Source organism: Syngnathus acus, chromosome 10 (assembly GCF_901709675.1).
Source record: "Syngnathus acus chromosome 10, fSynAcu1.2, whole genome shotgun sequence".
Classification (NCBI taxonomy): domain Eukaryota; kingdom Metazoa; phylum Chordata; class Actinopteri; order Syngnathiformes; family Syngnathidae; genus Syngnathus; species Syngnathus acus.
Genome location: NC_051095.1, coordinates 65596 through 77013, shown reverse-complemented (window position 1 = coordinate 77013; position 11418 = coordinate 65596). Strand labels below are relative to the sequence as shown.

Here is an 11418-nt window from a genome sequence, read left to right as displayed (position 1 = left end):
GTTGAGCGAAAGAAGGTGGGGGGAGGGGCGAAGGGCGGGACGCCACCACCCATCCCAAATGTCAAACAGGATGTGGGTGGGAGGAGCCCGAGGCCAGGCAGACGGAATGGGGCTGGGCGCCAGCTGGACATACGTATCTAAAGCGCCCCACCTGCCTGTCACATTCCAGATGTCCTGGGAAGGAAGGATGGATGGATGGATGGATGGATGGATGGATGGATGGACGGACGGACGGACGGACGGACGGACGGACGGACGTCGGACGGCGCCGTGGCCAGACAAAGCCGGAGTTCCAGAAGCGACTTTATTTCCTCAGCTGTTGCCCGTTGGAGACCGAGCGGTCGTCAAGTGAAGACGTGTGCCTTGTCGTTCGTGCCCCCCCAAAAAAAAAAAAAACAAGTTTTACTCGGTTGAATGGTCCGAGGCAAATCTCTCTCCCTCTCCCCGCCAATTCTGTCATTACATTCTTGCAACGTCTGCTTCTTCTTTTGCAATGTCCCTTTGTCCTCATCCTAAAGATTGCGCTTTCGGCCAAACTTGCCCAACACGATTCTTTTCACTTTTTCATTTCATTTGATTTGTGCGACACAGCGTTTATTCGGAGCGCCCGTTACGACCGCTTTTATTTCGAGACAGGACAACTTGATGTGCAAGATTCTGACTTTGCTCTTTTGAGACTTTTGACCCATTCCCCGACTTCTGGGCACAAGGAGTTTTCCTGGTTGGATGATGCCTTTATTTGTGCAACGTTAGCTCCGACCTACTTGAAGTCCCTTTTTCACCGTCGCCTCTGCCGCTCAGATGGTTAGTCAGCGGACGGCCCCCGTGCGGCTCCTCGTACCAGGGGCCCCACACGCCGCCGTTGTACTGCGGGTTGGAGCGCGGGTCTTTGGGCGGGTAGCGCACACGCACTGCCGTCTTGTTGTACTGGGCGAGCCGCATCAGCATCTTCTTGACCACGTCCGGGTAGCGCTGCGACAAATCCACCCGTTCGTAGGGGTCCGAGCTGATGTTGAACAGCCACAGGGACTTGCCGCGGTCCCGGCGGACGCGTTCGCTGTGCTGACGCAGGCTCAGCCGCTGGATGGAGAAAAAGAGGTAGGCGGGACTAAGTCTTGGGTCGGCTTTCAGCCAGTAACATGCAGTAAAACTCCTGAACTGCTCCTGAACTGCTTTTGAACTGTCGTATGCCCCCGCCCACCCAGACCCGTACCTGTGGGTTGAAGGTCTGCGGTGGCACCCAGTCGCCGTAACCGGGGACCCCCGTCAGCAGCTTCCAGTGGCCCACCCGCAGCGCCGCCCTCACGGCCGTGTTCCACAGGCCGTGGCCGGCCTTCCACGAGCCGTTTTTGGCCTTGACGTAAAGCGGGTCGATGTTGTGGAGGATGTCCCGGCGGGGCGACGGGCGCCCTTCGCTGATGGCTTCCCAGACGTCGTAGCCGTCCAGCTGCAGGTCCTCTTCCAGGGTGCCCTGGCCCAGGGTCACCAACGTGGGGAACCAGTCGGTGATGTGCACCAGCGAGCGACAGCGGGTGCCCTTGTTGGCCAGCAGGGGGCTGTGGACGAAGCCCGGCGCCCGGATGCCCCCTTCCCACAGCGTGGCCTTGCTCCCCCGCAGGGGCCAGTTGCTGCCGCCCACCAGGGGCTGCCCCCCGTTGTCCGACGAGTACACCAGGACCGTGTTGTGGTAGAAACGGTAGCGTTTGAGGGCCAGGGTCAGATTGCGCACGGCTTCGTCCAGGCACGAGACCATGGCGGCGTATTTGCGGCGCCGGGGGTTGACGATGCCCGCGTAGCGCTCCAGGTAGCCGGCCGGGACCTGCAGCGGCGAATGCGCCGCCTGGTAGGCCAGGTAGAGGAACAAGGGCTCGCCGGGGTCGTGCCGGGCCAAGATCGCGATGGCCTTTTGCGTGTACATCAGCGTGGAGTACGAGCCGCGGTCCTGCTCCCAGGCGGCCTCTTCGCCCTGGTGCAGGTCGTAGCCGCACGCGCCGGGACCGTCGCACTTGTAGCGGCTGTAGTAGTCGCCGCTTCCCAGCAGCGAGCCAAAGAAGGTGTCGAAGCCGCGCCGGGTGGGCAGACAGCCGCGTTTGTAGAAGCCTAGGTGCCACTTGCCCACCATGTGCGTGGAGTAGCCCACCTGCTTCAGCTTCTGCGGCAGGGTGGCCTGGTCCAGGGGGAGGCAGTTGGGCTGGCTGGCTCGGATCACCGAGTGCTGGAGCCCCGTGTGGATCTGGTACCTGCGAGACAAAGCAAAGTCGGCCGGCCGGCACGGCCGTGTGTCTTTGACGTTCTCTCTTTTGTGCAAAAGCCGGCTTCAGACCGCGGTGGCGTAGGCGGCGGCGGCTTCAGACCGCGCGGGGACTTCAGACCGTGGCGGCGGCGAATTCAGACCGCGGCAGCTTCAGACCGCGGCGGCTTCAGACCGCGTCGGTTCGCCGCGCGGTCGGTCACCTCGCTCGCGCTCCACCATTGTCAAATAGCTCAAATCGGCTTCTCTACGTACTTTTCGTCCCGTATATCGATTCTCCGTACCGTTCTTCTTGGAAAAATATCAACGTTTGCATCGAGCATTGTCACTGACGCGAGACCAAACATAGCTATCTCATATCGTTGGCCGCTTACCGAGGTTATGACACTTTGAGATTCTTCGTCGTTTTTATTTTCCTTTTATTTCACTATAGTTTTTGGACCAGGGTTGCTGGGTTTGAATCACTGTTGTTGTTGTTTGTTTGTTTGTTTGTTTTTGTCCTCAGAATGTTTGGTTTTACTTTAGTTTTCCGACATGATTCGATTCACTCGCTGCCAGCCCGCTCACAGCGTCACTGTCTGCATCTGATCGATGGGGAAATCTCGTCACGATGTGGCGGCAGTCGGCGACAGCACGGAACGTTCCGCGCCGCGGTAGTGTTTCCCTCCGCGTGTTCCCAGTGTACCTGCCGGTCATGAGCTGGCTCCTGGATGGGCTGCACAGCGGCTGCACGTAGTAGTTGTCCAGCTTGACTCCCCGTGCAGCCAGTCGGTCGAGGGTGGGCGTCTTGATCTCGGAGCCGTGGTAGCCCACGTCCCGGAAGCCCTGATCGTCCGCCAAGATAAAGACGATGTGCGGCGGCGGCGACGGCGCTTTGCCCAACTCCGACGCCCGCTTGGAGCTCCACGTGTGCGACACGATGAAGCCGAGGAGCAAAGTGAGCGGAACCCACAGAATCAACATTGCGCTGCTGCAGCCCCGATTGCACTGCGGTCGCCTCTAGCCTCTCGCCTCTCCCATCGTCTTGTAGAATGCGTGCATCGACGCGTGAGTAGGCTGGCCGGCTTCGCGTCGATGGCGCCGCCAATCGAAAATGACTTCCACGCGCATTACTCTGGAGCACGTCCAAGCCAGATGTCTTGCATCGTGGGAGAAAAACGCTCCATGTTCGTGCTCGCCGAGCAAACCCCCCGAGTGCGTGCGTGGGCGGGCGGGTCCGTGCGGAACTCGGCGGCTGGGTGGGGTGGGGATTTGATGGTAAAAGTGACAGCATAAAGGACGTTCTCCTCGCCAGCCAGTCCCAAACACATGGAACCAAGTCGTGCGTGCATCATCAGGCATGCACGACGGCCACTGCACTGTCCTTTTCTTTTCAACGTCCTGTTCTTCTGAGGGTACTTGCCATACTGGAAGCTCTCCTCGATCCCACGAGCTCTCCGTCATTGGCATAGCGGTTCCTTACATATCAGTTCTACAAGTTGCGTCTTGTCTCTCTCAAGGCCCCAAACACATTCCGCACACTTTATCAGAAATGGAAGCACGCCGGGCCAGCAGTTCTTTTCTTCCACCTCGGCCCCGCCGCCCAGCGCAACTTTGGTGGGATTTGCAGCAGTCCGCAACTTTGTCTTGTTTGAGCCTGTGCAAATTGAGGGGAACCTCCAGTAGCCTTTTTTCAGAGGACGGGGTGTGTGTGTGGGGGGGGGGGGGGGGGGGGGGTCTGAGTGCCAGTTTTGTGAGATTCACAGCGCACTTCTGAAGGGATTTGCTCAGTTTTTCATATTTTGACATTTTTATCCATTTTTTATTCCAAATGTGCACACTGACAATCTTTCCTCGTACATGAGCTTTTTCACTGGACGTTAAGGCCCACGAAGCGAGCGAGCCAGCCCTCCCCCCTCTATGTATAGAAAGCACTCTACGTAGTCTGTCCAAGTGGAGTTGCCGTACAAGCTCCGCTGCAGATGACTTCCGCCTTCGTTTCGGGTAGCAGCGACGTCAAACGGCGATTTTTGTGACGAGGTACAGTCCGCCGCACATCACGACTTGTTCGCCGTCGTTTTCCGTACAAGGCACACATGATCCGACTGTGCTACTAATTCGGCGTCTTCTCTTCAATACGAGCCCAAGTAGCTCGAGCTATTCGGCCGACAGCACGAATTACGTTACAGAACTTTGGCAGATAACTTCTTTTTTTTTAACACTACCCCTGGCCGTCCAAGTGAAAGGCGCACAAAGTTGCACCACGAAGCCGTTGTTGTCGTTCCATCGCAACCCAAAATGTGACTTTGACAGCGTAGCTAATGCTAAGCCAGGGCCGTGCTGCAGACTTTCGACTTTGACAGAAGGCAACATTATGCAACTGCGAGAGAGAGACGGGGCTTGGGGGTCGGGGAGGGGGGCACACGCACCTATTATCGTGCTGTGTGCTTGAGAGGCAGCGAGAACATTGAAAGCGTTTTATATATTTACATTAAACGTCAAGTGTCTCAACTCAAGTTAATGGTCACAATAATGATTACTAACGGAGAGTACCGACAATCCCACCCCAAGATGGTTTCCGTAACCTGACGTCAAAAAACGGGTCCGGCTGTCAGCAAACGCCTCATAATATTAGTACTTGAGTAGATTTTCATCAATTGTTCTGTACTTAAATATGTGTTTTACTACCTACATTCGAAAATGTCGTCATAATTAGCGGGGCGGAGCGAGGGCATCAATCCCAATCGAGTGCCCTTCATTTGGATTTCCATTTTTCTTTTAGATTTGCGCAAACCTACTGGGCGAGGATGGCTGAAACTGTCAATCATCCATTCCAACGTATAGTGGATCCCCTGGATCCCCAGGTTGCAAATCAGCATTTCTATAATCTCTCCAAACTTGAAGATCCCAGATATGGTAAAATGTCATCTGTTGCCGCGCCTTTTCCGAGAAGCTTGAACCAAACTAGAACGGCTTCCTTCCTATTCTCAAACAAGGAGCCCAACATTCACAACGCTTGGTTTGGTTCGGTTCGGTTCTTTAGGGAGCTTGCCGTTCTGCATCCGTGTTCTCTTGGAGTCTGCCGTCAGAAACTGCGACGGCTTTCTGGTGAAACAGTCCGACGTGGAAAATATCCTCAACTGGAAGCAAACCCAGACGCAGAGGGTGGAGATCCCGTTCATGCCGGCGCGCGTCATCCTGCAGGACTTCACGTAAGTCTGCACCACTTCTTTCTGCTGTGGTGCAATTGCAGTCTTTGTTTGCTTTTTCTTCACAGCGGCGTACCCGCTGTGGTGGATTTTGCCGCCATGCGCGATGCGGTGGTTAAGCTTGGCGGAGACCCTGCCAAAATCAATCCCGTTTGCCCGGCTGACCTAGTCATTGATCATTCTGTCCAAGTGGACTTTAACAAAAAGTAAGATATAGTTCTTCCAGCTTTTAAATGCTCCATTCATATGTAATGTGTGGGGTTTTTTTTTTCTCTTTCTTTCCCTTCTTAAGGTCTGATAGCCTCCAGAAAAATCAAAACTTGGAGTTTGAGCGCAACAGAGAGAGATTCCAGTTCCTTAAGGTACTAACGAGCCGTAATAGTACGCCGAATGTATGTCAGCGATACACGTATAGTAGCGACGTGCTCGTAGGTACGTTGAAACTATGCGTTGGGCTCGATGCCAATGGAATTCCGTTGTCTGGAACCCGAGCGAAAGGTCTGGATGTGATGCCGCGATTGAACGTAAAGTAAATGCCTTGGGGAATGCCTGTTGCCATTTATGTTTGGACAGTAGATTTGAATAACAGTTTGATTGTAACGGGCATGGCTTTGTCTGTCTTTTATTTTTAGTGGGGCTCCCAAGCTTTCAGGAACATGCGTATCATTCCGCCCGGTTCAGGGATTGTCCACCAAGTCAACTTGGAGTATTTGGCCCGGGTGGTGTTTAACCACCGAGGCTTTTTCTACCCCGACAGCCTGGTGGGCACCGATTCCCATACCACCATGATCGATGGCCTCGGTGTTCTGGGATGGGGTAAGTCGCCCGTTTTGAAGGGAGCCGGTCCAAATTCCGCTCGACCGTATCATGCGGTCATCGGCGAGGAGCGGCGTTCTCAATTGAAAGCGCCGTGGCGGCTCGGTTGAGTTGGCTTGGTCTCCTCCGCGTAGGCGTGGGTGGCATCGAAGCAGAGGCGGTGATGCTGGGTCAGCCCATCAGCATGGTTCTACCCGAGGTGGTCGGATACAAGTTGCGCGGCAGCCCCGACCGCTTCATTACGTCCACCGACATTGTTCTCACCGTCACCGAGGTAACAGAGCCCTCTTTCGAGGAAGGAGCCTGCCTGGCAGTCACTGCCTGGCAGGCACTGGCAGTCACTGCCTGGCAGGCACTGGCAGTCACTGCCTGGCAGGCACTGGCAGTCACTGCCTGGCAGGCACTGGCAGTCACTGCCTGCCAGGCACTGGCAGTCACTGCCTGGCAGGCAGTGACTGCCTGGCAGGCAGTGACTGCCTGGCAGGCAGTCACTGCCTGCCAGTGCCTGCCAGTGCCTGCCTGCCAGTGCCTTCCTGCCAGTGCCTGCCAGTGCCTGCCTGCCTGCCTGCCTCAAACATCGAGCGTCACCTGTTTGCGTCTGTGCTTTCCCAGCATCTGCGCCAAGTGGGCGTCGTCGGCAAGTTTGTGGAGTTTTTCGGGCCCAGCGTGGCTCAGCTGTCCATTGCGGACAGAGCCACCATCTCCAACATGTGTCCAGAATACGGAGCCACCGCAGCGTTCTTTCCGGTGGATGGCGTCAGCGTGGAATACCTCAAGCAGACCGGTGAGTGACAAGTCACCAGCGCTGAGCGGATTTGGGTCAGCCCGTGATTTCTTTTCTCTCAGGGCGAGAAGCACAAAAGCTGGCCTACATTACAAAGTATCTGAAGGCCGTGGGCATGTTCCGGGACTACGGCGACGTCTCCCAGGATCCAGATTTCAGTCAGGTCTGTGCCGCTGACAGGCATCCGACCGAGTCTGGAAAATGACTTTGCATCTCTCGTTGAAGGTTGTAGAGTTGGACCTCGGGACGGTGGTTCCGTGCTGCAGTGGGCCCAAGAGACCTCAGGACAAAATTCCTCTTTCAGACATGAAGGAAGACTTTGAAAGGTGTCTGGTTGCAAAGGTGAGTTTGCATTCTTGATGATGATTTGACTTGTTGACGCTCCGGTGCCCAGCGTAGTCTCATCTCTCGTTGCCGCCGCCGGAGCATGGAAAGCTAGCTGCAGGTGCCACGTTTGACCTGCTGTGCCCGAAATCCAGCAAGGTTTCAAAGGCTTTGCCGTGGCCCCGGATGGTCAGAGCGCAACAGTCCCCTTCTGCTACGACGGAAAAGACTACTCGTTAAGCCACGGCTCTGTTGTGATCGCGGCCATCACCAGCTGCACAAACACCAGCAACCCGTCCGTCATGCTCGGAGCCGGTGGGTCGGCCCTTTTCGGATCGCCCTCCTTTTTTCCACGTCTGGATTATCTATCAATCGGGCTTTTCTTCCAGGACTCCTCGCTAAGAAGGCGGTGGAGAACGGCTTAAGCGTGAGGCCTTACATCAAGACCAGCCTTTCGCCCGGCAGTGGAGTGGTGACCTATTACCTGAAGGAGAGCGGCGTTATGGACTATCTCTCTCAGTTGGGGTAAGCTGCAAAACTGCATTCGCACAAAGGCGCTCAACATACGGACACGGCGGGCCGGCGCTCTCGGTGTGATGCGCCAAACGAACCGAGCGACGTAAAGCGCAGAAAATGCAGGGCCACGACAAAGAGCTCTGGGGGATGCCTTTTTTCATCTTGCTTTTTTTTTCTTCAAATGGCAAAACGTACTAGCTTGAAATTTGAACGGCATACGTCTGTCATATGTATCCATCCATCCATCCGTCATCCATCCATCCATCTGTCATCCCTCCCTCCCTTTTCCACCGCTTCTCTGGGGCGGCAAACCCAAAGCGCCACCTCGTCCGGGGGATCCCGAGGCCTTCTCGCCGGCGTGTCCCGGGTGGGTCGCGCCCGGAGTCTCCCTCCGGACCACCTGAGCGGGGTGGAGATGTCTGGGAGGCCCGAGCCACCTCATCTGGCTCCTCACAACGCAGAGGCGGGTCGACCATGAGCTTCTCTCGAGCAGCCATTTTAGGCCCATTCGAAAACGATTGCTTCCGAATGCAGCGGCGGATCCGCTAATAAAACGGAAAGCGTAATTGCCATTGTCATTGGATGCCAATGAAGCGGCTATGTATGGATCGCTCTCTTCTCTTTTTTAGCTTTGAGGTGGTCGGCTACGGTTGCATGACCTGCATAGGAAACAGTGGACCCCTCCCGGAGCCGGTGGTGGAGGCCATCTCCCAGGTATTACCGTCGTTTGCTATGTTCCTGGTGCGCTAGAGGGTTAGGGTTAGACAAGATGCTGGATTTCACGCTCCTTCTCATTCATTCCAGCTACGCTTCTGTCCGTGCCTTTGTTTTTTCAGGGAGACTTGGTCGCCGCAGGCGTCCTGTCAGGAAACCGAAACTTTGAAGGTCGCGTCCACCCCAATACCAGAGCCAACTACCTTGCCTCGCCGCCGCTCGTTATTGCTTACGCCATAGCCGGGACTGTAAAGATTGACTTTGAGACAGAACCTATCGGTGGGTGTGTGGGTTTAGTAAATTGGGGAGTCGTGGCACGCCATTGAATACAAACGTCTGCTTTTTTTAGCCGTTAATTCCCATGGCCGAGGGGTCTTCTTGAGGGACATCTGGCCCACGCGCGAAGAGATCCAGCAAGAGGAGACAAAGTTTGTCATCCCGACAATGTTCAGAGAAGTCTACCAAAACGTCGAGGTAGATTGGCCGGCCCGCCCTTTCGCTCTGCCGGGCGTTGTTGAAGTCGGAATGTGGTTGCAGAAAGGGAATGAACGCTGGAACTCTCTGGTGGCGCCGTCAGACGAGCTGTATCCCTGGGATGCCGCCTCCACGTATATCAAGTCCCCGCCGTTCTTTGATGGCTTGGTAAGTTTTTTTGGGCAGGGTGTGGTTCGTCGCACACCTGCCTGCCTGCCTGCCTGCCTGCCTGCCTGCCTGCCTGCCAAAGAAGAGATCTTCATTTTGGAACACGCTCGCTGGTCTTTTCTTCAGAGCATGCAGTTAAATCCTCCGGCAGCCATAGACGGCGCCTACGTGCTGCTGAACTTGGGCGACTCAGTGACGACGGACCACATTTCCCCTGCTGGGAACATCACCAGAAGCAGCCCCGCCGCCCGCTACCTGTCAAGCAGAGGGTGAGCGAGCGATCGCAATTGAAGCAATGACACCAGGCCAGGCCACGCCACGTGTGGAATACAAACATTTCATTGCCTTCCTTTTTTTTGGGCGACAGCATCAGCCCACGCGAGTTCAACTCTTACGGCTCCCGTCGAGGGAATGACGCCGTCATGGCCCGGGGGACGTTTGCCAACATCCGCCTGTTTAACAAATTCCTCAACAAGCAGGCGCCACAAACTGTTTTCCTGCCAACTGGCGAAGTGGTAAGCTGCCCAACTTTGCATATTTGGGAAATGTCCGCCGGACGGTGACCATATGAGAAATGGGGCTTTGCTGTACACAAACTGACGAAGACTTTGATGCCATTCCCCGAAGGTTGGTTCTCGGTCATCATAATTAGTCTGTTCCCTCCCCGTGTCAAGATGGACGTTTTTGATGCCGCCGAGCGATACGGCCAATCGGGAGTCCCGCTCCTGATTCTTGCCGGGAAGGAGTATGGTTCGGGTAGCTCGAGAGATTGGGCAGCCAAAGGTCCATTGTTGCTGGTAGGAACGCCCCTACATAATAATGATGATGAAAATATTGAATTTGATTTATAATGGACAAATCACCAACTAACAAAACAGATAGAATATCATTAAAAACTAGCAAGAGTAGGCTTTCCTTGAAGGCAGTGAGCCACGTTTCCCCCCGCCCCAAATCAAGGGCATCAAGGCTGTTCTCGCCGAGAGCTACGAGCGGATCCATCGGAGCAATCTGGTGGGGATGGGAATAATCCCGCTGGAGTATTTGCCGGGAGACAACGCAGAGAGTCTGGGCTTGACCGGAAGAGAACGCTTCCACGTCGCCATCCCCGAGAACATCGCCCCTGGGATGATCGTGGCCGTGACGGTACGCTGTCTGGTGAAGGCGCGCCTTTTCGTATACGACGCCTTCTCCTAGCTCTTCTTCTCCCGACAGCTCCACACGGGCAAAACCTTTGGCGTACGGATGAGGTTCGACACCGACGTGGAACTGGCCTATTTCCACCACGGGGGAATCCTGAACTACATGATCCGCAAGATGTCTAAAAATTAACGTCCAGAGTTATCCTTACCTCAAGTTGCATTCCGTTCCTCTTTAAGTGTTGTGTTATCCGTAGCATTCTATAAAGTGGCCTCGGTGGATAGTTTGCCTTCAGTCACCGCTTTGTTTGTAGGTCTTGTTGCCTTCATTTTTGCCATACGGTGCTGCTCACGTAGCCACCCGGTCGGTGCAGATTTTGTCACGGTCGAATGGCAGCGCGACTCCTGATACCATCACGGTACAAAGTTGTGCGACAACTGTTAACTTTTAGATTGCATTTGCAGATAAGGAATACATCTGTGCAAGGCTTTTTCATTGAATTCAATCACTTTTCACTCGTCCATAGAGTCACTGATGGTTTCGGGCAGCACGTGCCTGACATGCGTGCAGGCAGGACGGCGTGAGATCGCTTCCCGCTCAGTGACGCTGGTTGCTTGTTCGTCTGGATATGTGCGACCAGTTCAGGGTGTAGGGGTGTCATCTGCTCGTTGTCAGCTGGGCTGGGCTGGACTGGGGCGGGGTGAGCTCCAGCAAGCGACCCTGAGCAGCATAAGCGCTGTTGAAAATGCTTTATACTGTATACATTTCAACTTTTTACACCAGCTAACCATTGAGGGAAAAAAAACATTCTAGACTTTTAGAGTACCACCATCTTGACCAACATTGAACTACAGCATGGTTGGCCAATGTGAAAGCCACAAATCGGAAGTTTGCTTCTAAAAAGTGCAACTAAATATCATTGAAGATACTGAAACGTTATGCACAATTTGAACAGAAAGAAAAGAAGGCTTCAATCATTCAAGTCAAGTTTATTTATACAGCCCTAAATCACAAACAAGTCTCAAAGGGCTTCACATATACAAAAA

At 54.7% G+C, this 11418-nt stretch overlaps 2 protein-coding genes across 4 annotated transcripts; one reads left to right on the top strand and one right to left on the bottom strand.

Moving 5' to 3' along the window:
- Positions 1-285: 285 nt before the first annotated feature.
- Positions 286-3347, bottom strand: arsj (arylsulfatase family, member J). The gene is made up of 3 exons (XM_037261184.1): positions 2937-3347; positions 1214-2240; positions 286-1080 (listed from the first exon to the last, which is right to left on the bottom strand). Exons 1-3 carry the CDS (start codon positions 3212-3214, stop codon positions 736-738), a joined length of 1650 nt encoding a protein of 549 aa, XP_037117079.1. The 5' UTR covers positions 3215-3347; the 3' UTR covers positions 286-735.
- Positions 3060-10666, top strand: aco1 (aconitase 1, soluble). 3 transcript variants are annotated; one of them, XM_037261175.1, is made up of 21 exons: positions 3060-3188; positions 5013-5146; positions 5274-5442; positions 5508-5645; positions 5732-5801; positions 6072-6255; positions 6390-6529; positions 6868-7039; positions 7102-7202; positions 7265-7381; positions 7519-7678; positions 7753-7888; positions 8509-8593; positions 8716-8872; positions 8943-9067; positions 9131-9235; positions 9362-9504; positions 9603-9750; positions 9910-10032; positions 10193-10378; positions 10448-10666. In XM_037261175.1, exons 2-21 carry the CDS (start codon positions 5038-5040, stop codon positions 10562-10564), a joined length of 2685 nt encoding a protein of 894 aa, XP_037117070.1. In that variant the 5' UTR covers positions 3060-3188; positions 5013-5037; the 3' UTR covers positions 10565-10666. The 3 variants fall into 3 exon arrangements, with proteins under 3 accessions (XP_037117070.1, XP_037117071.1, XP_037117069.1); XM_037261174.1 differs by lacking the exon at positions 3060-3188 and adding an exon at positions 3981-4270; XM_037261176.1 differs by lacking the exons at positions 3060-3188; positions 10193-10378; positions 10448-10666 and adding an exon at positions 3977-4270 and having other exon boundaries at positions 9863-10002.
- The last annotated feature ends 752 nt before the right edge of the window (positions 10667-11418 follow it).

Bases quoted from the DNA above. Each gene is read 5' to 3' on its own strand.
- aco1 (XM_037261175.1), top strand. From the start codon at position 5,038: ATGGCTGAAACTGTCAATCATCCATTCCAACGTATAGTGGATCCCCTG. The intron at 7,382-7,518 runs GTGAGTTTGCAT...CCCGAAATCCAG, and splicing joins AAAGGTGTCTGGTTGCAAAG to CAAGGTTTCAAAGGCTTTGC. The intron at 8,594-8,715 runs GTATTACCGTCG...TTGTTTTTTCAG, and splicing joins TGGTGGAGGCCATCTCCCAG to GGAGACTTGGTCGCCGCAGG.
- arsj (XM_037261184.1), bottom strand. From the start codon at position 3,214: ATGTTGATTCTGTGGGTTCCGCTCACTTTGCTCCTCGGCTTCATCGTG. The intron at 2,241-2,936 runs GTACACTGGGAA...TTTGTCTCGCAG, and splicing joins AGCCAGCTCATGACCGGCAG to GTACCAGATCCACACGGGGC. The intron at 1,081-1,213 runs GTACGGGTCTGG...TTCTCCATCCAG, and splicing joins CGCAGACCTTCAACCCACAG to CGGCTGAGCCTGCGTCAGCA.